This window comes from Carassius gibelio, chromosome B12 (assembly GCF_023724105.1).
Source record: "Carassius gibelio isolate Cgi1373 ecotype wild population from Czech Republic chromosome B12, carGib1.2-hapl.c, whole genome shotgun sequence".
NCBI classification, from domain to species: Eukaryota; Metazoa; Chordata; class Actinopteri; order Cypriniformes; family Cyprinidae; genus Carassius; species Carassius gibelio.
Window position 1 is genome coordinate 15,643,273 of NC_068407.1, and position 27,486 is coordinate 15,670,758.

Genomic DNA, 27,486 nt, shown 5'->3' on the forward strand with positions numbered 1-27,486 from the left:
TAATCATGTAACAGCGACAAAAACATGAACAACACTGAACGGTTGTCTTATTAACTAACATTAACACAAATTAATAAATGTATTGTATCCATGAACCTTTTTTTTATCTCATAATTTCTGAAATTCTGACCCGGTTGCATATGTATTTGCAGAAATGTTCTCCTTCCGACAGTAAATTTATTCAAAGAGTATTTAAATAAATCATGCAATGCAATGTAAAGTTTGATTTGAGATAAAAACAGTACAAACGTTTGTCGGATACATAATATTCTTTAGTATAAACATTTTTAATATCGTTTTCTTTCTTTTTGTTGTTCTTAGTTCTCCAATATGAACAGTATAAACACATGAACATGATCTACACAAAGGCAATTTACAGTCTGTCAGTGCAACCAATGTTTGTAGTATCGTTTAGATAAAATTATTACATATAGTATAAACAGTGTTATTTAGATCTTCAAGTAGCTGTGATTTGTGAAAATCACCTGATACTGTTTGTGCACTTGCATTAGATAATCGCCTCATCAAGCTGTTAACCACATGAACCAAATAAGTACAGTCTCTTTGGGATGTGCACATGAAGAGCAGCAATTGCTATTAAACCATAAACCATTTCCACACAAAGCTTTAGAGACTGCAGGCAAAAGAAAAATGTTACAACCGTTTTTGTTGTGAAGGGATAGTTGACATGAATGAAATGTTCCTTTACAGAATAATACAGTGGTCATTAAAGCTCAGGACGGAGATCTTGCTAAAAGTGTTCAGGTTAGTATTGTGTTTTGGAGGATGTTGTTTACTGCTGTTGTTTCTGAGAGAATGCCTGCTGAAGTGTGATCTCCAGTCTCTGCTGAAGAGCGTCCAGACGCAGGTCCAGATGTTCCTTTAATCTTCTCTCCATCTCATCCATTCGTTTCCCTACAACAGTCTCCAGAATTTTCTCAAACCCTGCACAACAAACATGACCCTCCCTGTAATACAAAAAAAAAAAGTATATACAATTAGTGGACAAAATAAAGGACACATTCAAGGGATAGTACACCCAGAAATGTAAATTCTGTCATTAATTACTCGCTCTCATTTTGTTCCAAGCCCTTGAGACCCTTGCTCAACTATGAACACAAATAAATATATTTTTGATGAAATCCGAGAGCTTTCTGACTCTGCATAGACAGCAAGGGAACTACCACATTCAAGGCCCAGAAATGTGGTTAAGGACAGTAGTTAAAGTAAGTAGTTTAAGAAAGTAAGTTAAAGTAGCCCATGTGACATCAGTGGTTCAACCGTAATGTAATGTAGCTATGAGAATATTTTTTGTGCGCAAAGAAACAAAAATAACTTGATTCAACTATTTCTTCTGTTCCGTGTCAAACGAATTGCCAAGAACAGACATTTTTTTTATGAGATCATATTATATCATTGTAGAACAGATTTTCAATCTCATTCACTCTCACATTTGATTCACACATGAAACATCGAAACATGACCTGCAATGTTTGTATATGATGGGCCAAACATCTCATCATATTTGAAATGAATGAAACTGCAGAGCTTCACTGGGGTTAAACTTTTTCAGTGAAAAAGAACCTGTCTGTTCATCATACAAATCTATCATAAAGCTTCATAAATTTGGAATATATCATGTACAAGTCATGGATTCTCACTGTATACAACACAGTACTTATAGTACGTAGTACTTTGTGTTCCCCCTTAAGAAATAAACCAATGCAGGATCAAAAAGTCTTGAGGGCATATTTCAATGTTATGATTAACTAATGTTTCATCTTTAGCAGCCCAAAAAGTATTAAAAACATCATGTTTTTATCAGTATTATAATTCATTATTCATAGTACTTTCACTGTTATCACGATGAGCTGGTTTCCACAACCAATCTTATGTGGCTTCTACCACCATTGTAACTGAATTTCTGTTTATGAAAAAACCACACATGACTCACACTTACCGTTCTCCATTCTTCTTCCTCTCTGGAGATGTGGCTTCTTCCAGTCGGAGCTGTGTGACCTGACCGCATACGCTCTGCAGCACTGGAAGCAGGTCTGTCTTGACCGTGCCCGTTTCAGAGCTCAGCATGGCAGACATGGCTCCGGGGGTCTGGTTCAGAAGCTGCCCAAGGCCTGACTCTGCTACTGCAGAACTAGAATCCCCACCTCCTCTTGGCAAACAACTCAAAGCCCGTCCTCCCATGAGCAGAGGAATGAATCCATTGAGCATGTCTGATTTATTCTGGACACAACACACACAAAGAATGATTGTTCATTTGTAAGGAAGCTTTGTGCTTTTCCTCCAAATAAACTATTGTCAAAAAATCTCACTTTAAGAGTGAACATGTAATGCGAGGTTATGTGAAAAAATATATGAATAATAATAATTACAATTTGCAAAACAAATGTACATGTATACATATATATATATATATATATATATATATATATATATATATATATATATATATATATATATATAGTACAGACCAAAAGTTTGGACACACCTTCTCATTCAAAGAGTTTTCTTTATTTTCATGACTATAAAAATTGCAGAGTCACACTGAAGGCATCAAGGGCTATTTGAGCAAGAAGGAGAGTGATGGGGTGCTGCGTCAGATGACCTGGCCTCCACAGTCACCGGACCTGAACCCAATCGAGATGGTTTAGGGGTGAGCTGGACCGCAGACAGAAGGCAAAAGGGTCTCTCTAAGCATCTCTCGGGGAACTCCTTCAAGACTGTTGGAAGAGCATTTCAGGTGACTACCTCTTGAAGCTCATCAAGAGAATGCCAAGAGTGTGCAAAGCAGTAATCAAAGCAAAAGATGGCTACCTTGAAGAACCTAGAATATGACATATTTTCAGTTGTTTCACACTTTTTTGTTATGTATATAATTCCATATATAATTCCACATGTGTTAATTCATAGTTTTGATGCCTTCAGTGTGAATCTACAGTTTTCATAGTCATGAAAATAAAGAAATATAAAATAAAGACTCTTTGAATGAGAAGGTGTGTCCAAACTTTTGGTCTGTACTATATATATATATATATATATATATATATATATATATATATATATATATACACACACACACACATACACTATATATATATATTACCATTCAGTTTGTTCTGTTTCTTAATGTTATTCCAGTCAGACTGATGATGATGAGATCAGATCTCCGTGTGGAGCACAAAAATCTCACTGGATTATTACAATTAAATGGTAAAATGAACATTTGGAAATTTTTAAATATATAATTACTTTTATTAAAACACTCTTCTTTTTAACTTTCTAATTATCAACGAATTCTGAAAAAAAAAAGAAAAAAAAAAAATTTATGGAGTACCGATAATTGATAATAATTAAGCACCAAATCAGCATATTAGAATGATTTCTGAAGGATCATGTGACACTTAAAACTAAAAGAATGGTTGCAGAAATTTTACAAGAATAAATGACATTAAAAAAAAAGCTTTTTAAATTGTTATTTTAAAGTGCAATGATATCTGACAACATTGCGTTTTTTTACTGTACTTGTCATCAAATGACAAACAAACAAATAAATAAAAATGCAGACTTCGTGAGCATAAGGAAAAAAATACAAAACAAAACACAAAATCTTAATTATTCATAACTTGACTGGTAGTGTACAGTGGTAATGTACGATGAAGATGTGGTCTACGGCTAAAGGCAACCATGATGTCCATATTGTAATTATATAAACCACAATAACATCGAAACACACACATACACACACACACAAAACATGTTATAATGAATAAAAAAAACCTAAATATACAAGACAAAAAAGAAAGCCCTCAAATATCACATAGTTAAAGCTATTCTATACGAGCTGTGGGGAAAAAAACACTGACATACTGTTACAAGAAACGCCTACAAGAAATGATATCTGCCACAAGGGCCAAATCTGCTGAATCTAATAAATTTATACAAAAATGTGAGTGGGAATGGAACTTGCCCATGCAAAACTGATCACCACAATGATTGTGTGCTGCTATGAGTTAGCGAAAGTGTTCTGAATGTTAGTGTGTTGCTACTGACTGCTTACGGAAACAAGAAATTCTACACTGGAGATATAATAACACATTGAAAAGCCTAAAGCAGTGGTGATTCTGCTATAATAAGAAGCTGGATCCAGACCTTTTGCTGGCACTGCACAAGTTCCATGAGGTTCTGCGCTCCTGGTGAAAGGGTGGTGCCCATCTCCTCCATCATGGTCTGCACACGCTGAAGGTCAATGCCTGGGTCTATACTCGGCCCAATTTGTCTGTCCTTGAGCATCTCCAGTCCCACAGCCATATGGGTGATAGCCACAGATGAGCGGCCACCGAGAGAGAGCAGCTGTACGGAGACACCACACAGAGATCAGTTTGTGTGTTTGTGATAAGAGCCTGGATATTACTTCCAGCTTTCCTTACCTTCACCTCACAGGATGCAACAGGGATCTCCAGCACCAGATGATTCCTGTAGAAACGCCTCTTATCTTCAGAACTGACCAAAAACAAAGAAATCAACAGAAGAATCAGCAAGAGTCATCATAAATAGTCTATAATATTGTAAAATAATACTTTTACTGATTCAAAAATGTATAATAATCTATTGATTATTAAGTAATAATACATTTTTATTTTGCCTTTTCAAAGCTACAAATGAATCCACATTATATAAAAAGTGATATATAACTCATAAAAATGTCAAATGTTTTTATCAGCAATCACTTAGTTTAAAAGGGATTAAAATAATCTATTTATTTTTTTATTTACTTTTTTTTTTTTTTTTTGCCTGAATACGATCAGCAATTCAGTGATGTTATTTGTATTTTTGGGGATTAAAAGGTTATTAAACAAATTTTAATAATTCATTTTGTGCATATAATTTTTTTTTTTTTTTTAAAACACCTTGTTACAATTATAATCAATATTAGTAACAAAATGAAATTAGGGATTTAGATAATATGAAACCTTAGATATATTACTTTGCATATTTACGGTATTACGAAAAAAGGTAGTCAGCATTTGAGAGACGTTGTCAACAGTGTCAACATAAAAGGTTAAGGTTATGCAGAATAAAAATAAATTGAGTAAAATAATATAAATTCTGTGATTATTATTTTGTATGTTAAACTTTTATATTGTTATATAAAAGTTTTTTTATATTGTTTAACTCTTGAATTTAACCAATATTATCTCCCTTGAAGTAAGTGTAAAGAACAAAATAAATAAACACCCATCATTGTGTGATTTTTGAACTTGCTCTCCGCGGCAGGTGCCGCAGTATTCTCCAGACAGTGAGTACACTTCAATAGTGCGGGCTTCACTGACGACCTGAAGACTGCTGATCACAGATGCAGAGTTAGGTGTGCACAGAAGCGTGACAACACATGGCAAGCCCTCCTCAACTCTCTCCAGACAGACAGGGTCACACCTGTGAATAAAAATGCATGTGCAAATATATGAATAAAATGTCTCTCGATACTTTACATTCAGATTTTAAGGTGGCTTAATTAAGATTATTATTCAAAATGTTACTTAATTAAGATTCATGCAATTTCTCTCTCTCTCTCTCTCTCTATACATTTCCAAAAATGTAAGTTTAAGTGTGCTTTTCCTTTAATATGCTATTGATTCATGAAATTTCACATATACACAAAAATACATACATATACACGTGTGTGTGTGTGTGTGTGTGTGTGTGTGTGTGTGTGTGTGAAATTGCATGAATCAATAGCATATTAAAGGTAAGGCACACCCAAAAATGTAAGTTTAAAGAATATTTACCTGACATCCCGACATCGAAATGTTTGTTTCTTTAATATTTAGTATTACATCGCTTGGTCACTAATAGATCACAAGATATTAATTGATGGACTGGAGTCGTGTGGATTTTTCTGATGTTTTTATCAGCTGTCTGGACGCTCACCTGACGGTACCCATTCACTGCAGAGGATCTAATGATGAGCAAGTGATGTAATGCTAAATTTCTCTACATCTGGTCCAAAGAAGCCACAGGATGGAGTACGTTTTAAGCAGTTTTTGGGTGAACTATATCCTTTTTGTATTACGTTTTTTTAAATACCTTATTAGGTTGGCTTTGTAGACACCAGCATCAATTAAAACGGACTCACCTGTCATGTTTAAACCTGCATTCATCGCTTGGACTGTTGTCTTGTGTTGTAGTGAGAACATCAGACAGCTGTTTCTGTGATGAGCACAGCCATGAACTACGTGCAGAGATCACTGCATCTTCACTCGAGGACATCCTGATATAGTATAATTTACTGCCAGACACACATACAGTCACACACACACAAAAACATTCACACTTCAGCCGCAATGTGCGTTGGATAAACAGTTTGCTATAACACAGTTAGGGTAATTTACATTATATAACTTACCGTACACTAAAATATAACCATTTCACTTTTGTCGCTCCTTAAATTTGCGGTATGAGAAGTTAAATTACATATTAGCTGTAAAGTTCAAAACAAAAATACTCCATTGGCTAATAGATAGCACTGTCAATTGTTTAATAAAAGCAATACTATAGTCTTTATACAAACATAACTCAATCTAACAACGTCCATTCACATCAACAATATCACATGCTGAATAACAGCGACGACAGCTGCTCCAGGACCCACAGTGACGCCCATGCATGCGCCTGAGTAAAATACTAACGATTAATATTTACACATCTTATTTACACGTTTGAAAGCCAAAGAGAAAAAATAAATAAAATAAAATAAAAATAAACTAGTTTAAAAAAATGAATAAATAAAAAATAAACTAGTTTAAACATAAGACAAGTATCACTGCCTCTGAAGCTCTTGCATAAAAACACAAATATGTTAATAAACATATTTTTGTCCAGACAACAATAAAGTTGGCAAGTTAAAATTAATTATTTAATGTAATTTAACGTTTGTTGTTGTTGTTGTGTTTTGTAAGACGAAAGAGGTATAACTATATATGGAAGGTTTATCTGTTTTTTTTTTTAAAATCTTGTTTACCCTTTTAATAATAATAATAATAATAATGACAATAATAATAATAAAGATTGGAAAGATTAATAAAAAAATATTACATTTGTGCCTAACAGCCTTCATGAATGCGGCTCTGAGTGCCCCCTTTTTTCCTTTTTAGAAAGATACACATGAACATTAAAACAAGCACAAGAACAGGTGGGTACAGTAAAAAAAAAAAAAAAAAACTTAAAGATAATTAAATAAGTAAAAACTAAATAAATAAATGATATAGTCATACAATCATTTTACAATCATAAAAGTTACAACTTATTTAAATTTTTCTATAGGATTGGAGGTTTTAAAGATTTTCTATTGGAGGAGATTATTTTAAGGGATGAGAAAAGTAAAAGTATCAGAAGCTAATATTTTACAATGGTTTAAAGTTAAGGCTATCCCCAATACTATCAGTTGCAATCCTTTATTAGGCCAATGTCACTTTAATTAATTATTTAGTTTTAATTTGTGGCAGACATGATTTTTTAAAATATTTTTAAATATAAGTACAATGTAACGTTACGTACAGTACATTTTGTCAAATCATACATTTCAATGTTAGTACATAGTAATTAAAGAATTGCAGTTATATAGACACAATATAAAGTGAGTCTTAAGCATTTAATGGCGAGACATTTCTAGCCATATAAATCATCAAAAACTCAATGCAACAAACCACTCGGAAAATCCTAGCAGATATATAGCAACATGCCTACAACCAATTAGAACACTTAAGCAACCACATAACAGCACCCTTGCACTGGCAAACACCATTTACTTCAGAAAATGTGAAGAAAAACAAAAAACCCTTTCTGTCTTTTCGTTAACTGCCATAAACATTATCATGACTCGACTGATCTGCTTCTCAACCTCACAGACAAAGGCCAGGAGTTCTATGAACAATCCCATCCAGAGAGCCCCAAGTACCAGTATGAAGAAGGTGTGATTTTGCACAGTTGTTGCTTGTTGTATTGTATTCTTGACCCACTTTTCTTCAGCAAACTTGCTCTGGTTGCTCTGAATTTTCACCTTTTCTAGAGATGAAGGTCCAATGCTGTTTTAACTGATCGGAAATTTATCATTTTCTTTTACTACTGTAAGTGATGACAGTATGACCTCTGAAAACATATTGATTGTCTTTGGGGAAAGAATTCATTTCTTTAGATTAAGCTGGACTGTAATCCTGAGTTCAAAACATTTTGCCTATTTAGTAACTCTCAGAATAAAGATTCAATTTTTTTATTTTTTTATTTTAAAGAAACATGTTTTCTGTTAGTTAGGTTAGCTCTTTTAATACAATTAGTTTGATCCAAGTTGCTCAATTTGCAACTTTACCCACAAAATCTCTATTTTATATGTACAATAAATGTCAAAATTTAAATAATAAAGTCTGTTCTATATTTAAACTCTTAATCTATTGCACTGGTCTTGCTTTCATACCTCATGTATGAGAAATTGCATTAATTTAAAGTTCCTTTACATATTTTTTATATTACATTTATGCTGCACTGTCTACCTGGTTATACTTGTTAACTTATTATTGACTGATTTATTGATTGATTAACTGATTAATTGCTGTAGCTCATATATCATTGAAAATAGTACTGTACATTTCAGCCATATTTCACCACCTTTATAATTTTGTATTTCTCTCCATCGTGTCAAAACTATTTTACATACTGTTTTTATCTGCGATAATTAAAACGAGGGAATAAATATAAGAAGTATCTAGCTGTCCGTCTGTGGATGGCATATAGATAATTGTACGGCGAGTCGGAAGGTTCAGTAATCACGTTCGGTTGGTCGGAGCAGTCATGTCGGAGCAGGAGTCTCTGAAGAGCTCCAGCGCGAGGAACCGCGGAGGAGTACAGCGAGTAGAGGGCAAACTGAGAGCCAGTGTGGAGAGAGGAGATTATTATGAAGCCCATCAGATGTACCGGACGTTATTCTTCAGGTGAGATTTATCGAGAAGTAGTAATGACTGGACGGGGCCCCGTCACTTCCAGATCTTTCTTGTTGTCAACCGAGCACGTTTCTCGGTTGTGCTTATTGGCCAACTACTCCTCCTCACCCGCCCTTTGAGTTGGATCTTATCTCTGATTGGCTATTCTCAACGTCATTTATTTCATAATATCAGCGTGAGCTATGTAGCTACATGCTAACCTGAAGAGCAAGGTTGATAATTAATTTGAATGTCAGTTATATTGTAATATAATAATACCAACCTAAAAAAACAATAGTATTTAATGCGACAGTGGAAGAATTGTGAAATTTCACCTTTAAGTTTACAGTCTTTCTAAAATCCTCCGATGAATTTAGAAAAATGTGATAGAGACAACAAAAATGATTTCGTTAACCACACCTACCATTCATTCTTACTTTTGTTGACCTGTTGTCTAGTCAGCTGCCTACCTAGGCATCATTTTGAGCATCATAGTTTCATAGGCTTTTGGGTCATCATGATTTCAACATACACCGGCAGCGTTTAAGATGGCATTTATAGACATGAGTTTGTATTTGATGGCCAGACGTCTTTTACTTATTATGCAGAGACGAGCAACTTCACCAGTCGTCCCTTTGAATTACAAGGTTTTATCTGCATTCCGAGTAGTTTTGAGATATTGAGCTTTAAAGTTTTTGCTCCATTCGACTGTGTAGTTAGAACCTTATTGTTTTTTAAACAATAAATTAAAAAATCTGTCACATAATGTAAATACATTGACACAGAATAAGAATATGTGAATAACTCAATTTTGACAAAAATGTCAGATAGAACCATATAATTCCAAGGGGACGCAATGTCAAATATTGCACACATAAGACTGCAAGTAAATATCAGAGCAATGCACTCTACATGTACTGACACCATATTGGGGAAAAAAGAGCCATATTAATAGAAAATAAAAATTTTAGTAGTCAAATGTAATGTTTTGTCATAGGGGAAAAAAAGTAGGCTTAACAGACTCAACTGCTTATTAATATTTGGTAAGTCACAAGGTGCAAACTACATGATGAAACATGCAGAAAGGAGCCACATGACTGTGTGTCAAACTCAAATCAGATAATGTGGCCTTTAAAGGCAAGGTTAGTTCAGGCTGTAAATTGTTGTGGGATGGAACTTTCTGAAAATTCACTGTATTTGTAAAAAAAATTAAAAAAATATATATATATGAAAAGTTACAATGTGCACAGTCACATGTTTCATGTTTTTCAAAGAAAATGTTTTTGCATTTTACAATTAAAGGGGGGGTGAAATGCTCGTTTTCACTCAATATCCTGTTAATCTTGAGTACCTATAGAGTAGTACTGCATCCTTCATAACTCCAAAAAGTCTTTAGTTTTATTATATTCATAAGAGAAAGATAGTCTGTACCGATTTTTCCCGGAAAACACGACCGACGTGTGGGCGGAGCTAAAGAATCATGAGCGCGAGTAGGCTTTTGCGTTGAGAGCGTTAGGAACCTGTGACACCGTGAGGAAAAAACCAACCAGAACAAACCATGGATAACAGTCAGATTCAGCGTATATTTATGATTCAGAATCAGATCCCGAGGCTGAAACTGAACGAGAGCAGCAGCAGCAACGACTCGCTCCGAGCGGGGCTCGAACCCGGGTCTCGGCATGAGAGGGGACGCACTAACAAGAAGGCAGAGATATTTGAAGCAGTTTTACTCTCCGCCTGCGGTTCCAACACACGATTGTGACCCTTTTTCGTTGGGATTGTATCATCCTTAAGAAATAAACGATACGCAAATCCGTCGTCAAACTGGGCCTTGTTTGTAAAACAAGCATCTTCGAAATGCAGGGCACAAACACTTGCACAACTCCGTTGATGCTCTGTAAAAATAAACTCCATCCACTGGTCCCTTAATGCTGTTTCTCTTTTGGTGATCTGTGCAGGGTTGTCTTGCCCTGGCAACCAAAAACACACTTCTTTTGTGACATTTCGCGACGCTCTCGCTCTGATCAGTGAAGTCTGTTGTGCTGTCAGTGCTCTGCTATACGGGAGCGCGTGCTCTTCCGGCAGACGTGCCCTTAGGACCCATATAAGGAAATTCCGCTCCATCTAACGTCACACAGAGCCATACTCGGAAAAAAAACTTTCCGAAACTTGTGACAAACCGGAAGGAGTATTTTTGGAACAGAAATACTCCTTCAAACGTACAACTTAATTTTTGAAACTTTGTCCATGTTTAGCATGGGAATCCAACTCTTTAACAGTGTAAAAAACTCAGTATGCATGAAATAGCATTTCACCCCCCTTTAATATATTTTGAAGAACTTGATGCGTGTATTAAACTTGATATATTTTTTAATTACATCTTTTTTTAATCATCATGTACATTGATTTATTTATTTGTATTATGCCATGTTGCTTTGGGTGCAGGTACATGTCACAAGAGAAGCACGCAGAGGCCAGAGAGTTGATGTACAATGGAGCATTGCTCTTCTTTAGTTATAATCAGGTATGTGTTCCTCTTTTATCAATATTAGGTCAGTCAGAAACTGTAATTTATCATGTCGTGACATTCCTGTAAAGGTCAGTTGTTACTGGTTCACAATTAGTTCACTTTTTTCCCCCCTCTGCACTAATGTGCCATTTTCTAAACAGCAAAACAGTGCTGCAGATCTGTCCATGCTGGTACTAGAGTCCCTGGAGAAATCTGGGGCCGAAGTAGAGGATGAGACACTAGGTGAGTTTATTGAGCATTATATTATTAAGGCTGTTGTGCTGGTGGTTTTTATTAATTTGGCAAACAATTAGAGGTTTGGTTATATTTAGCTTTATCTATAGTTAGAACAGAATTGTCCGAATATTCAGAAGGTTTATTTATTTTTAATCTAATACAAGTGTGTGAATATTGGTAGCCAATATTGAGTTTAAATGTACTGCTTCTTCAAATTTGTTGAAAAGCTGTGTTTGTGTGTGTGTGTGTGTGTTTTGGTCAGTCAGTGGAACCATCCTTTCAACAAACCGCAAGTTAGATAGAAAATGTTTAATGTAATAGTGGTTTAAAATAATCATGGTATAATCATATATTTCAAAACTTTTTGTCAGAAATTTTGCTACTGATGTTCACTTCTGTCTTAACACTCATTTAGCCACATCGTGAAACAAGGAATAGTTGAATTAATAAAAGTCTATGGGAAATTTTAATGGCAAAATGAGAAGTACATTCAAATCTGCATAATATTGACTATTGGTAAACCTCATACAGTCAATAAACTCAATAAACTCAATAAACAAATACCTACAATCTGCAGCAAATACATGATAGGCTTTTAATTGTGTAATCACATTCTCTGTGTTTGTTCTAGAGCATTTGGCTAAACTCTTCAGCCTGATGGACCCAAATTCACCAGAGCGAGTGGCGTTTGTCTCCAGAGCGATCAAGTGGTCATCAGGAGGCTCGGGGAAGTTGGGCCACCCCAAACTACACCAGCTGCTGGCGCTCACATTGTGGAAAGGTAAAACAGACATTAATAATCATTCAATAAATTCTAGAGGAACAGTCAACAGTTTCGAGAATGGTTAACCCACGTTATATGTTTTTTTTTTTTGCATTTAGAGCAAAACTACAGTGAATCACGCTATCATTTCCTACACTCATCTGATGGAGAAGGCTGTGCACAGATGTTGGTGGAGTATTCATCAGCGCGAGGTTTTCACGGAGAGGTGGACATGTTTGTAGCACAGGCCGTTTTACAGTGAGTTCTGGGGTTTGGAAATTCTATTATTATTTTTGAACCAAAATGTAGTTTCAGACTGGTTTGACTGGCTCTACTGCAAAATACAAAAGCAGGAATATAAGAAAAATAATTTGTAGGCCACTCTGCTATACAGTGTACAGAATTGAATCGGGACTGAGGCTGTCTAGCTACAAATTGATTTAAAGTGAAGAAAAAAAAAAAAAACAAAAAAAACGCTTATGAATTGTATTTCATGTCTTCCAAATCTACATGATAGCTTTGTGTGAGGAACAGACCCAGTTTTAAGTTCCCAGAGAATCTTGGTTATTGTTGTTCAGTTATGTTCAGATGTAACATCTGATGTTTCAGGTTTGATGTTGTGAGATTGCACATACAGCTAGTCATTATTAAGGTCAAACCTGATGTGACCTGCTGAACGCCATCATGCTTGAGAGCTACAGCAGAGAAATGATGTCGCTGCTTGGCTAGGGCTGTAATGGTACACAAACATGACGGTTCAGTACGTACCTAGATTTTGACGTCAATGTTCGGTTCCATATGTCTGTGTAAACTAAACACAAAATTGTTTATTTTTTTATTTTTTTAATTTAAAAGTGGTTAATTGAACAAACTGTTCTTTCTTTAACATAACGTATGCTCTAAACTATCTCTTTTAGATCCCTTTTACATTACTATAAGATTACAATTAACAGAGCCCAAACTTAAATTTAATTACTATTTATTTTTAAATATAATAATCAACACTCAACTTAAAAAAATTAAAAAAAATTCTATGCAAACATTTAAATTGCACACAATGCAGCTTTTAAATTAACTTCTAAATTATACATTTTTTATTTGTTGTTTAAATATATTCATGTACACAATGGCTGACTTTCATAACAGATTTATTTAAACATACATTAAATAATTTAGACATCACTAACAGGTAAGATAAAATATGATGAGTAGTCTAATATTTTGTGAAATGCTCTTCTCTAGACTTAATTTCTCTAGCGAACTAATGAGCTGTGGACACTTGCCTGAGGTAAATGAAATGCTGCATGACGTTTTGTTTACAAGCTGTTTTTTTGATGTCTTTCTGCAGTTGAAAATCTGATTAAGTGATTACATGTGGAATTCATGTTTATTTCCCTCTTATTTCACTCTTAAAACTAATGGTTAAGAGGAAGGGATGATCACGCTCACTTGTCCTCTAGCACCCTTTTGAATTAAGGCACCTGTCTATACAATACTGAAATCATATATCACAATATATAAAAAATATTATATCACGATAGCGATATATATATCGATATAGTTATTTTTTCTATCTATCTATCTATCTATATCTATCTATATATATATATATATATATATATATATATATATATATATATATAGTAGTTATATAATGCTGTTCACCAATTTCTCAGAATCTTTTCACTGAAGGCAAAGAGGCATAGCACATAAGAAGGTTGTACGCAATGTCTCATTCACTCATCTTGTGAAAAATGAGGTTACGCAACCTGAGATGTTCCCTTTCAATCACTTGACATTGCATCAATAACTGACTCTCTGGGGAACAGTGTCTAATCACACACTGTTGAAGTACAGAGCTAAAATTGACTCTAAAGTCACCTGGCTTAAAACCCCAAACAGGCTGAGGGAACCTAAAGCACCTGCATATTAACTACTTGCTTCACTAAAGCCAGAGCTTTAGTAGTAGTGCTGTATTTAAAGGAAGTGCTTTCATTTCAATTTATGTGCCATGCTTTCTTTACATAAGTCCTGAGGACGAAATCTGGTCTGCCATTGCACTACACGCCTGAACCTGTGCTTGGACACATCTGTAAGGTTTTCTTTCATTTTGAAATCTGGAACATTTCCATGTCTTTTTGATAAACCCTGTGCACTGTCCATGGTGCCAGAGCGCTGAGGTAGCGGTTTGGCACTATAGGGTACATGTGTAGTAACACATGTACCCTATAGTGCCAAACCGCTACCTCAGGGATGCGCCGATCAGGATCGGCGGATCGTTAATGCGCATCTCGTCAGTAAAGCCGGTTCTCTAATCAGCGGTAAATTCCCTCATGTGCATGATTTCACATAGAGCAGCTGTTACTACACAGAGCCGTTGTTAACTGAGAAGATGCGCAAATAAACGCTGAAAATGAACGTGGATTTGCGCAGCAAACCGGCTTTACTGACGAGATGCGCATAACGATCGGCCGATCGTGATCGGAGCACCCCTAGTAGTACCCCTAGTGGTATTAAAGTTGACACTGCTGCCATCAGCCCCAGCTTTCTGAAAAAAATCTTGAGAATAAGAATGCTCCCCATTTCATCAAAAACTTGAGTATTAGGAGGTTTTGCAGTGTTGGCATTTTATAGCTCCTTATGGTGGAAGTTTCCACTTTTGGCGTGTTTGCACCACAGGAATTGGGAACTCGTTTGGTTCTAGGAATGGATTTGGGGGAGGTTCTAACCCCGCATAATAAGAACTACAAGTGATGTAATTTACGTTTGCAAGGTCCACACAATTGGCTCAAGGAAGGTTTCCAATGGTGGCTGAAGGTTTCTTACATGTTCGGTCTTTTCAGCGTGAAAATTATTAAATTTAGGTTAAATGCAAATCTGACTCCATTTTATTATGACCTTGCATTTGGGTTAGAATGCCAATTATTATAGATCATTCATATGATAATTTATCTAAAAATCTGATTATTCAATTTATTCTTTTATATTTTTGTGCTCGTTCATTCGGGTGCTCAAATATATTTTGGCTTTGGCCGTTAGCATACTTTACGGTCACATTCTTGTCAGTCTCGGTTATTAGACAGAGGAAATTTACTAATATTTTAGAAGGCCGCTTCTATGCTTGCTCATTCTAAAAGTACTTTAATTTAATTCCTATAGATTTGTACATACTTAAAGGAACATTATTTCTAGTCAGAGGTCACGACCACTACTGTAGATAAGCCGACCAACATTACTTTTCCTGATAGTAGTTTTGTTATGGTCATGCCATGGTTTCTCCATGTACACTTAGCTAGAATAATATTACAGTAAACAGCGGTTAGGCTCACCCTATTTAGGTTGTTTGAACAACATCCAGTTGACCTAAACTGAAGCTCCCTATAAGCCCTTACAATCTAAGTACACTTGAACTAATACCAAGTGTTAGCTGGATCTCGAAAGTTACAGTTGGTGTGCCCTATGCTCCATCTCAACTGAATTTTAGACCGTTATTAACCTGACACAGGGAATGCAATAACAAGGATACATGTAATCTACTGGAGTCAATAATTACGGACTAAACAAGAATAAAATTAAATGTAATAATTTATTATCAGTCAGATAAATATGTATTATGCCAAATACATAGCCAATTCAGAGATATCATATCAATACAAAACGTCAAATTCTCAAAGATAAATCTAAGAGTAAAAAATGCATAGCAGACACACCACGCTTCCTGCAACATTTCAGACCAAGACTTAAAGATTTATTTAAATAAATATATGCACTGCTTGTTTCACAGTTAATGATACTTCATATGTTGTTCTCCACTGTATAGGAGGTTTTTTTCTGCGCTTAAATGTCATCACTGTTGGCAGGCTTATGTCAGGTCCTATTGTCGGTTCAAATCTAACCAAGAAAATGGTCCTAGGGAACATTTTAGCCCTGGTGGCTAGTTCCTATAACTATCTGGTGTGAAAGCTTCTATTGTCTCAGTTCTCCACTATAATGTGCTTGAATAGTCAGGTTGTTTAACTCTGACTAAAAGGGAAATGTGCTGGCTGGGTTCCTACATATTGACTTTTAACCCCAAAGACTGCATTCAATTGAGCAGCAGAGTATTGCTAGTTGTTACACATCACACAGTCATTGAGAAAATTCAGAACACAAACTCTGCTCATTTCCAAAAGGGAGAGAGCAGCATTTACACACTTTGTGGAAGTATTTGGGTATAGACTAGTGGTGTAAAAATTAGCGTGTTAACACATGCAGTGCATTTTTTTCCAGTTTAACGGGTAAAAAAAAAAAGTACGCTGGTGATGCAGGGGCAGTGCTACAGTTGGCCACCCCACTCACAACTGCTGCTCACACTCACTATTTTTTTATTTTCATTTTGGTGATTAGAACCATTGTTTATTTAAACAGAACGTCTTTATGACAGCATCACATGAAAGACATTTCAGAAGCGCACTCCAACTTTACTTCAGCAACCAGACGAGCGCAGTACTGTGCTCGGAGTGCATGCTCTTCAATTGCATGCACAAAGGTGCTGGTGCCTGCTGTACCATGTATTGTTTAATATCAAAGCGGGAAAGAAACAATGAAAATGGTACTGTTTACTTACAAGGTGACAGCGCCAACTACTGGCCAGGCTTATGTAATACAGCATTGGCCGTTTTCGCGGATATGTGTAAATGTGAATCATTTTGAAAATGTTGTGTAATTTATTTTTTTTTTTTTACTACATCGTTGTTGTGTAAATGTAGCCTAAGCTACTGATACAATTTTAAGTGAACTGAAAATGAAAGGAAACAACTTAAGTTTGGATCTGTTTCACACAATCTATCATAGAAATAGCATTCAGAAGAATTGTAAAATAGTGCAGAAGTCGTATAGACTGCTTTTTATGATTAATGAACTTTTTTACTCTACTCCTGCTTTTATAAAAATCGGTTAAAGCAGTGATTTAAACTAATATTGTCACATTCAGTAAATTTGTTGAATGCTTATTTTTATGATTTGTATACATTTCAGTATCTCTTTTTGACTGCAGGTTCCTTTGTCTAAAAAATAAGACAAGCGCACTGGTGGTGTTCACCACATACACACAGAAGCACCCGTCTATAGAGAAGGGTCCTCCATATGTGCAGCCTCTGCTGAACTTCCTGTGGTTCCTCCTGCTGGCTGTGGACGGGTGAGATACTGTCCTCTATTCATGCTCTGCATCTTAGCATCAGACCTTTCTGTCTATTATAGATAATTCTGTTTTTTGATAATTCTGTCTCTCAAGGTCCACTTTCTTGTTCAAACCTTGATCGAAATGATCTGCCTGTAACTTTCTAGTAATCCTAAAGACCTTGATTAGCTTGTTTAGATGTTTCATTAGGAATGGACCTAGAGTTGAGAACCCCTGCTCTATTTGCTAAAATTCTAAGACAAAATTCTACAAATAATCACTTGGACAGTCTGAGTGCACATTTTCTGGTCTGCTGCTCTATTTTTATGCAGGAGTAAGAATAGTGCCGTTTTGATATCCATGTGACGGAGTTATTTTAGTCTTACTAAGAGCTGTGTTGCAGGTTCTTGGCTTTTTCTTTTGTAATGTGAGGAAAAAAAGCATATGTGATCAAACTCTTAAAGATGTTTAGAATTGCTTGTAAATTACTAGACACATGGGTTAAACTGGAGTGTTTCTAAAGTCTTCCAGACACTGTTCCTCTAGGACTAGAGTTGAAGACATATGTGCTAGACTGACTAACTTTATCTGACATTTTGAATCATCCATCAGTATTATGCAAATGATGAAACAAAACAGTTAACATAACCTCTGAATGATTGTGGTTTATTTCCAGTGGGAAGTTGACGGTCTTCACAGTGTTATGCGAGCAGTATCAGCCATCACTGAAGAGAGACCCTATGTACAATGAGGTGAGTTAGTAATAGTAATGCTCTTTAACGCATCACAAACTTCCTTTTTTCTTTCTCAGTACTTAGAGATAAAAGGGTTCCACTTTTGACCTAATAAGCTTTCTACATCAGTGTCTGCACGGTAGGTTACAAAATAGTTTGGTTGATGCTAAGCTAATGTACACACAGTAAAACATGTTAAAGGTTGCAGGCATCATTCAGAGAGATTGACCTTCACTGTTATAATGTGGCATGGATTTGGCATGAGATAAGACTTTTGGACTTTGTGTATAACATGCAATATGTCCTTCTCTTGACCTCAGTATCTGGATAGAATAGGACAACTGTTTTTTGGAGTGCCACCTAAACAGTCATCATCATATGGTGGTTTGCTAGGTAAGAAACACCGCTACCTCTGTGTGACTACTGGTCATGATTCATGATGTTATATGCTAAAGCAGTTAATGACAATGAATGACAGTCAGTGATGCACATCACCAAGGCTTGGTGTTACAACAAATTGTTCAAAATTGAACAAAACACCACAGGTTTCATTAGGGCTGGGTATCGATTCAGATGTTCCAGTTCGATTCGATTTCGATTCACAAGCTCTCAAATCGATTTGATTTTGATTTTCGATTCGATTTTCTATTAGAGCTGTAATCGGGCCTTAAAAGTTAAGCCCGACATGTCCCGAGCCCGACACGTACATTTTGATTGACTGCTTTTTAAAAGCCCGAACCCATTTACAACCGGACATTATTCAAATGTATGCAGCACACAGCTCTTTTGCCTTTTGTCAGGAATGAGTCATTTATACATGGTTTAACATAATTTATACATGACTAACTTAATAGGCCACTTGGAAGTTTGAACAAAGAAATAAAATAAGTCCTCTGTAACATCGTAACATCTCAGCACTCTATAAATAATAGCCCTAGGTATAGGCTCATTTAGCATATGAATAGGCCAACGCACCAATAAAAACAAGTCTTTCTTAAAAAATTTAATTAAGATAAATTATAAATTAAGATGGGTATTTGGCAATAACGAAATGAATTAAGATTAAGGCTCTGCCGGATTTTCTTCGCTATAGCAGCTGACATAATAAAATAATAATGCCAACATTAGCTTATATAGCCTACTCTGTCTACATTATGCACTTAAGACTCAAATAATATTTAGTTATTATTTGAAAAACATTTACTCACCAAGATTAGGTAAGGCCTAAGTGTTTTTGTGGAGGAAAATGATTGAATCCACTGTAGATGTCTTCAGCGCGCTCCTGCGCTCACTGATGGGGCGTCATTATTCACTCATTATCCTCATTATAAACAAGGTCAAAACTTTTCCAAACCTCAGACTTTGCTTTAGTTGCTGGTGCTACCAAAGCGTAATCGTCAGAAGCAAGCCTCAGTTTCAACTACTCAGCATACATTTTCGCATCTTTCTCGCGCTAATCGAAACACATTACATGACCGACCAATAGGGGTGTCACTATTCTCCAAATCCTCTATTCGATTGCATTTTCGATTCTAAGCTCACGGTTCGATTCGATTCTCGATTTTTACATTTATTCTTTTTAAAGCACAGATTGTCATTTTTCAAACTAGACTTTTATGCAATATAATATCTGACCTTTTTTGCAATGTACCACACTACATTGTCAAATTTAAAACTTTTATTAACAACATAATGTAACAATAACTTATATCTTTAGTCAATTGAAAACTTAAAATAAACTGCCATCCAGTTTCTCTTTTGTAAGTGCAGTCTTCTTCACAAAAGATATTATGATGTATCTATTTAAAAGATTAAAGATAAAACGCTTGTTAAACACTTCACTGTCATTCATTTAGATTTTGATTTATATATATGTATGTATGTATGTGTGTGTGTGTGTGTGTGTGTGGGTGTGTGCATCATTACAGTCTGTAAAATATGTGTATCTCTTATTACAAGACTGCAATCACTAGCAATCAGAAGAATTCCAGTTAATCAAGTATCTACAAACGATCTACTCTATAAACAATGCATTAAATTACATTAAAGACAAAAATAAATTAAACAAGCAAAAGAAATGATTGCTCACATGTATCTGGTCCACTGATCAAGTCATGGGTCAAGTCAAGTGAATTATTAATCATTTTCTAACAGGCGTCGAATACTGACTTTAGGAAAAGGGGAATAACCAATGACATTTGAGATAAAAATAAAATTGTTCGCGCGAGCAGAGGTAACTCACCTCAGGTGAGATGATAGAGCGCGAGGATGTGGGGAATGAGCATGCGCGCGCGAGGGCTTGTATTGCGCGCAGAGTACATGTCACGCGCGCGCGAGAGTTTGAAATGAGCTCGCAGGCTCCCGTTTCTTCGCATCCGATTCAGTTTTCCTCTCGCGGAAGCCATATAGCGCGCGCGCCAGCATCAGTTGTATGCTCGGTTATTTTTGTCATTGATTTGCCGTCATACAACATGGGGGCGTGGCAGCATCGCCGATTCCATTTTTTAATTCGAAGTTTGAGACTGTGACTTAATTTCGATCGATTTCGATTTAAAACCGAAATCGTGACACCCCTACCGACCGATCATTTACTGCACAAGCCCGAGCCTGGCCCGATTGGTTTGATTGGCAATGGGCTTCTTCATACTGCCTGAACATGTGCAATTGTGCTTTTGAAGACAACTGACCACGCGCACCTGTCCGTGCGGTTGTCTGCTCAGACTCTGTACACACTCTCCGATGGCGATGTTTACATCAAGCCTGCATAGCGGACATGTGGACGCAGAAAGTATAAGAGGCTTTAAGATGCAGTCTGTAAGACGCGAACGGGAGCATGACCTGACACACATTGCAGAAAATGTGTTCAGCATATGGTGAGCCGCATTTGAATTCGTGACGGAACCACTGCTTTAAACTGAATGAATGAATGATAAGTTCGTTGGTAACATCGCACAAGGCACATAAGAGGGTGACATCTAGTGGAGAAGATTTGTAATTAGATTAACGCTAATCTTACGTTCAATGTCTGCGAAAATAAATATGGAAAAAAATCGATTCATGGCCTTTGAGAATCGATTTTGAATCGACCACATTTTAAAAAACGATTAATCGAAAAATCGATTTTTTTACCCAGCCCTAGGTTTCATATCTCTCATTATCTCCGAATTAATTGAATTAATTATTAACAATGAATAATAAAACTACTATACGTATATCCAAACTTAGTAATGTATGTACTGTATAGCAAATGATATGGGATACTGCTTGATTGTTACATCATTGAAAAAAGTAAGCTATATGGTTGTTCAGCGGTATATTAAATTATACAGTAAATCCTACTTTATCTGCCTACATACAGTATAGTCATGTACTATGTATGATATAGCAAATCTATATTATTGCAGCGTGTGTAATTATTTATGTCCAACTTTATTCACATACAAAGCGTACTGATGAAGGGGGATGTAGTGTATATATAGCATACTTTATAATCTCAACTGCATAAATATGTACGTTCGACTTCTCTCACAATAAACTTTTTATCTTTTTTTCTTTGAATTGCAAAAAAATTCTGAATAGTGAGATTAAAAAGTCAGTTTTCTTTCTTGTTTTAATTACGAGGTTTTCCTGTTTCGAATTTTCCTGTACTTGTGTTTTTGTTCAGCATAATACACAGCACATTTTATTCAAATTTTATGTTGTGAAGAGTAAAAAAAAAAAAAAAAAGATTCTGATTTGATTTCTTTGTAATAGGAAACCTATTGAATAGTCTAATGGGCTCAGGTGAGGAGGAAGAGGGTGAGGAAGCTCAAGAGGACAGCAGCCCCATAGAGCTGGACTGAAGCATCTGGACTGATCATAACATCATAAACCAGCCCCATACCAAACCATTCACTGATGTGAACAATGACCAATCAAACATCCGTTTGGGCGCTCTTTTTCAATAACTAACTCTTTCCTGTTATTGTTGGACTTTGTTCTGTGTATAGTTTTTAAAGAATGAAGGTGCAACAATATCAAACTTCCCGGACTGTTAAACAAATATTCGTAAAAGAGCAGAAACAGACGCACTTCAGATGTAATTGTGATTTCCCCTTCATTTGTAGTTCTGCTGAGCTATTGGTGTCAGGGACCCTCGTTTGTGAGAGGGACTTTCCTGTCCTGCCACTGAGGGTGGTGGTTGCTCAATGTATTAATAATAGTAGTTAAATTGCTCTTAATTTATAATCCATTCTAATATACTTTGACAAATTCTACAGTATGATAGCTCAAAACAAGGCTTGGTTTTGTGTATGTCTACACAGCTAGGGATATTACGGTATCCTTGATGGGACATTTTCACCACTTCAGTTACATTGTGTGTGCGAGAACGAGAAAAGCACAGATCTCACAAATATGTGCGAGCGGGTGGATGAATGCATGTTCGTGTGAATGTGCCGTTATAAATGTCTCGGTCACTAGGGGGGCCGCTTCATTGTCTGCTGAGGAGTGATTGAACGTAATAAAACAATAGAACATGGATGTAACATAGAAATGTCCTGTTTGTCTTCATTACTGTAGATCTTAACGTGAAGTTACAAGTGCTTCTAATTACAGCTTTTTGGGGGGTTATACAGCGGTATTGGTTAATGTCAAACAAATAGCTATTTGGACATTGTTTTGGAAAACTGTTGTGAGGCTAACACGTAATAGTTAATATGTGTTAAGGCTGGTTCACACGGGACGATTTTAAAATTGTCGGCCGATTTTTCCAAACCTGAGAGACCCCACACACAGCGATTAAAAAATCACGGGTCTAACAGTTTTGGTCGTTCAGTGTGTGGTGTGCAGCCACACGGCAATATCAACACATCACACAAACCGATTTGACTCCCGAGCATTCCCAGGTCAGACAGGAAATCTCGCAAAATCCCTCGAGATCAAACGTGACTTTAGAGTAAATAATCATGGCGGACGAAGAGGATGCAGTTGCCATAGTTTGTGCTTTGTTTTTAACGGAAAAAAAAACGTAAGAAAAACAAGAAAAGGCGATGGTCAAAGAGGTGGAGACAACGCGAGCATGGACTATACTTGCTATATCATAATATGGAGATAAGTTGTTGTTTTATCTCATAGAAATGTTGTTGCGTACTACACAGATTAATAACCGTTGAAATAAACGTTCATATATTCGTTTCCATGTACTCTGGTGGACTGCAGTTGTGGATGTAGTTATGCCCATCGACTTTATTTGTATTTGTTATATTATATACGCTGGCTGTTTTGATTTTGTTTCCCGGTACGTTACTTCCTCACCGCCTCGTCACCTCGCTTTCTGATTGGCTACACGCCACAGTCCACAGGCTGCGTGATTGTTTGTCCTCGGGGGACACCACACACGAGAAGAAATCGGGCCAAATAAATCCAACATGTTGGATATCCCCGATTTGAGATCGGAGCGATCCCGACATTCTTCCGAGCAGAGGAGAGCAGTCTTAACACACCACACACGGCAGGAATATTTGATCAGATTATTTTACGATAATCGGAGCATCCTAAGATTGTCGGAAGGGGTGAATCGGGGCTAAAATCGGCCTAATTATCCTGCCGTGTGAACCAGCCTTTAGGGTAACGCATTACAAGGAATCTGAGTTACATAATAACTTTTCCAAGTAGCTAGTAAAGTAACGCATTTCTTTTTTAATTTACAAGAACATATCTTGTTAATTTTGCAAAAATGTAACGCCAGTTACTTTGTTTTCCCATTTATTGACTAACAAGTCTCCTGGTCCCATATTGGAAGAAATCAAGAGGTATAGAGGCGTTGTGTGTGCTGTGTGAACATGTAGTTCTAGACTAAATGTGGATGTGCATTAGTTAATCTCACTCGCAAAAAAAATGCAAACTCAGAATATGAAGCAAACCTCCAATAATTAAATGTTAACACAAATGTATATAATCACATTTTATTAACCAGTGTCTTTGCTGCTGACCTTTTGATGATTAAGCAAAAGTGACTTTAGATAAACTAACAATTGTGCTTCATTGTTTTTTTTTTTTAATTTCTTAAGCGTGTTTAACCACCTTCTCCTCCCGCGTTTTACTGTACAGTCCTGAATTTACCTTTCCTTCAGTCTGAGATTTATTTATGGCACTTTTTGGTGTGAAAGGGCTCTTACATTCGCTATAAAAGAACTTCTTATATTGAAAACAATCAAGCCCTGCTCAAATTTAAAAAGTAATGTAAATACTTACAATATTGTAATGCATAACTTTTAAAAGTAACTTTCCACAACACTGGTTGGGGATAATGCATTACAAGTAGCACAAGTTCCGTAATCGAATGTCATTTTTTCAGGTGAATAATAAAATAATGAAATAATTTGCATGAAAATATCTGTGTAATATCTAAGTATCTTCACAAATGAGTTTACTGATTCCTATTTATTGACTGATATTCCTCCTGTCCTCATGTTGAAAGAAATCGGGAGTAAGTGCAGACCTTTGCTGTTGACCTTCCATGATCCATTTCAACTATACGAATCAGCAAAAATGACTAGCTAAACATAACATTCATGGTTTATTGCTGAAGAGTGTTGAACTTTCTTTTCCTTTGTCATATTTTTTCTGCAATTTCTTTTTTAGCTTTTATGTTCAACAGAAGAAAGATACTCGATTGAGATTCAGAACAATTTGAAGGTGAGTAAATTATGACAGAACTAGCCCTTTAATTCAAAATATTAAAAATCGTAATATTCAATGATACTAAAATAACAATGTGATACATACAGCAAGACCTACTGAGCAGATGGAGCTTAAGCAGCTTCTATCAAGACAAATCACGGCAATGTTTTTCCTATATGCAGTACAGAGTCATAGAAATTTTTTTGTCCTCGAACGAAATCCACAAGATGTCATGATTTAAAGCATTTTATTACATAATACCTGGTTAGGTACACACACTGCACAAAAACAAGTGAAACTGACATTATAGACAATCAAATAATATTTAGAAATATTAATATATCATGACTAGATTTGGGACTAGACTGTAGAAGTTTGAGCCAATAGGACCTTACAGGTTAGTTTCAGTAATCATTTGAAGAACACTTGAAATGGTTGAATGTCAAACCATCTCAGGGATTCTGACTGGAAAGCCTCCATCAGTTTATCAGGCTCTGGACTGCAGAGAGAGACGTGCTGTCATGTCAGAGAGATGGCTCATTTCTGCCTGCAGCGCCTGATGTTTGATGTACTCCAGAGTCCGAACCTGGAGAGGAGGAGAGAGAGGTCAGGGCATTGTATTTGCCACTGAGTGCTAATGTTATTGTGCATATGACTAACTGATGTGTGCGTGTCACAAATGCCGTGTTTGTGACTCCGGTTCCATAGGTTGACAGCCAGCTGATTGAGTTTGTTTTTGCATATTTCACCATGAGCCAACAGACAGCCAAACATAGAGAGAGCCACTTTCCGTGGACACTTTTCTACTGTGAACCAAAACTTCCAATGTAGAACCCAGACTGTGGGTTTGCAAACTCTGGGCACAAAGAACAAAGATGAATTAAAGAAAAAAACTAAAACGTTCAGCAACTTTTGCCTCGGATTTTTACTGATAACCGATAAACTATCAGTGCTGATTAATCGGCAAACACTAGGGCCCTGTTTCACAGATGGGGCTTAGCTTAAACCAGGACTAGGCCATAGGGGGTGAACTATAACGACATGTGAATAATCCCTCCCACTCTAAAGCGATACTAAACTGCAGTGGAAATGCAAACCGAGCCATGGCGTACTATACTGAGCCATGCCAAGCTAAACCGAGTTGAACCACGCAGTGGAAAAGCGCCATTAGAGACAAAGTATCTCACCTCATCTCAGCCTAGCCCCTTTAAATAATCCAGAACCTGACCAATCAGAGTCTCACACAACTGTTTGATCTCTGCAATGAACTTGGGGTCTCCTCCATAAATGGGTTCATTGGAATCCACTGCAACAGGAACAAACATGCTTGCATTTAGACTTAGAGTCAAAAAGACATTAAGCTGGTGTGTTTATTAGAGAATATGTGTGCATTTATTCACTGAGGTACCATTAGGAATGTTGTAAAGATAGCTTTCTTGGCTCATTGCTGCTAGTAATGGTAAAGCGAAACACTCCTGCAAATATTTAGGCATGTATTACTGGCACTACGAGCAGTGTGGAGAAGAAGTTGTTAATAAAGTCGAGGAAGAAGGGCTCAGATGATCGCAGTTTACCCTCAATGATGATGGTTCGTGGGACTTCTGGCAAAAGACTGACTGCTGCCTTCAGGAATGCATCCGCTGAGAAATAGACACAGAAATTAAAATCAAGTTTTCACAGTTCATATCAAATCCATTACACCAGTCTTGGCTGATCATGACTGCTCTTTGCACTGATATGAGTTCAGTTTTGTACACATACATCTGAAAGCTGGGAATCTTTAAGCTCTTTGGAAAGAAGTGAAGTGACATACAGCCAAGTATGGTGTCCCATACTCAATATTCGTGCTCTGCATTGAACCCATCCAAAGTGCAGACACACAGCCGGAGCAGTCACTTATGCTGTGCTGCCCTGCCCAGGGAGCAGTTTGGGGTTCGGGGCCCTTGCTCAAGGGCACCTTAGTCGTGGTATTGCCGGCCCGAGACTCGAACCCACAACCTTAGGGTTAAGAATCAAACTCTCTACCCATTAGGCCACAACTTCCCGTGTCACTAAAGGAGTCTCTGATGTTCATCAAGGTTGTATTTATTTGATCAAAGATGCAGTAAAACAGTAACATTTTGAAAATTTATTGAAATATTAATGCTATTTCAAACATGAACTCTCTGAAAATATTCTAATAGGCTGATTTGGTGCCCAAGAAACAAGTCTAATTATTAGTTGTATGATGTTGAAATCAGTTTTTGTTGCTTAATATTTTTGGGAAAACCCCAATACAATACCTTTCAAAAGGTTTGAATAAATGTTCTTTTTTTTTAAAGAAATTAATACTTTTATTCAGTATAGATGAATTAAATTGATAAATTATGACTGTAAAGACATTTTTTTTTTTTTTTACAATACTTATAGAAGCAATCAAAACTAACAAATGAGCA

The 27,486-nt window shown here is 36.3% G+C and overlaps 2 protein-coding genes and 1 pseudogene across 3 annotated transcripts; 1 reads left to right on the plus strand and 2 right to left on the minus strand.

Moving 5' to 3' along the window:
• Positions 1 to 268: 268 nt before the first annotated feature.
• On the minus strand, positions 269 to 6,702 carry LOC127968898 (ATPase PAAT). Of its 2 annotated transcripts, none has more exons than XM_052570312.1 (7): positions 6,440 to 6,702; positions 6,152 to 6,304; positions 5,254 to 5,451; positions 4,446 to 4,518; positions 4,168 to 4,368; positions 1,961 to 2,241; positions 269 to 968 (listed from the first exon to the last, which is right to left on the minus strand). In XM_052570312.1, exons 2-7 carry the CDS (start codon positions 6,283 to 6,285, stop codon positions 794 to 796), a joined length of 1,062 nt encoding a protein of 353 aa, XP_052426272.1. In that variant the 5' UTR covers positions 6,286 to 6,304; positions 6,440 to 6,702; the 3' UTR covers positions 269 to 793. The 2 variants fall into 2 exon arrangements, with proteins under 2 accessions (XP_052426272.1, XP_052426271.1); XM_052570311.1 differs by having other exon boundaries at positions 6,422 to 6,699.
• A 2,094-nt stretch (positions 6,703 to 8,796) lies between these two features.
• get4 (guided entry of tail-anchored proteins factor 4) lies at positions 8,797 to 22,922 on the plus strand. The gene is made up of 9 exons (XM_052570313.1): positions 8,797 to 8,999; positions 11,433 to 11,511; positions 11,658 to 11,739; positions 12,365 to 12,514; positions 12,616 to 12,754; positions 17,532 to 17,672; positions 18,331 to 18,406; positions 18,709 to 18,781; positions 22,142 to 22,922. The coding sequence occupies exons 1-9, from the start codon at positions 8,860 to 8,862 to the stop codon at positions 22,228 to 22,230; spliced, it is 969 nt and encodes a 322-aa protein (XP_052426273.1). The 5' UTR covers positions 8,797 to 8,859; the 3' UTR covers positions 22,231 to 22,922.
• Positions 22,923 to 24,665: 1,743 nt separating this feature from the next.
• The window catches only part of LOC127969312 (VPS35 endosomal protein-sorting factor-like), a 20,737-nt pseudogene continuing 17,916 nt past the window's right edge, over positions 24,666 to 27,486 (minus strand).

Coding starts and splice junctions, on each gene's coding strand:
- LOC127968898 (XM_052570312.1), bottom strand. CDS start 6,285: ATGTCCTCGAGTGAAGATGCAGTGATCTCTGCACGTAGTTCATGGCTG. Junction 5,452..6,151: donor TGCAGGTTTAAACATGACAG/GTGAGTCCGTTT, acceptor TTTTATTCACAG/GTGTGACCCTGTCTGTCTGG. Junction 2,242..4,167: donor TTGTGCAGTGCCAGCAAAAG/GTCTGGATCCAG, acceptor TGTTGTGTCCAG/AATAAATCAGACATGCTCAA.
- get4 (XM_052570313.1), top strand. CDS start 8,860: ATGTCGGAGCAGGAGTCTCTGAAGAGCTCCAGCGCGAGGAACCGCGGA. Junction 9,000..11,432: donor TACCGGACGTTATTCTTCAG/GTGAGATTTATC, acceptor CTTTGGGTGCAG/GTACATGTCACAAGAGAAGC. Junction 18,782..22,141: donor ATCATATGGTGGTTTGCTAG/GTAAGAAACACC, acceptor TCTTTGTAATAG/GAAACCTATTGAATAGTCTA.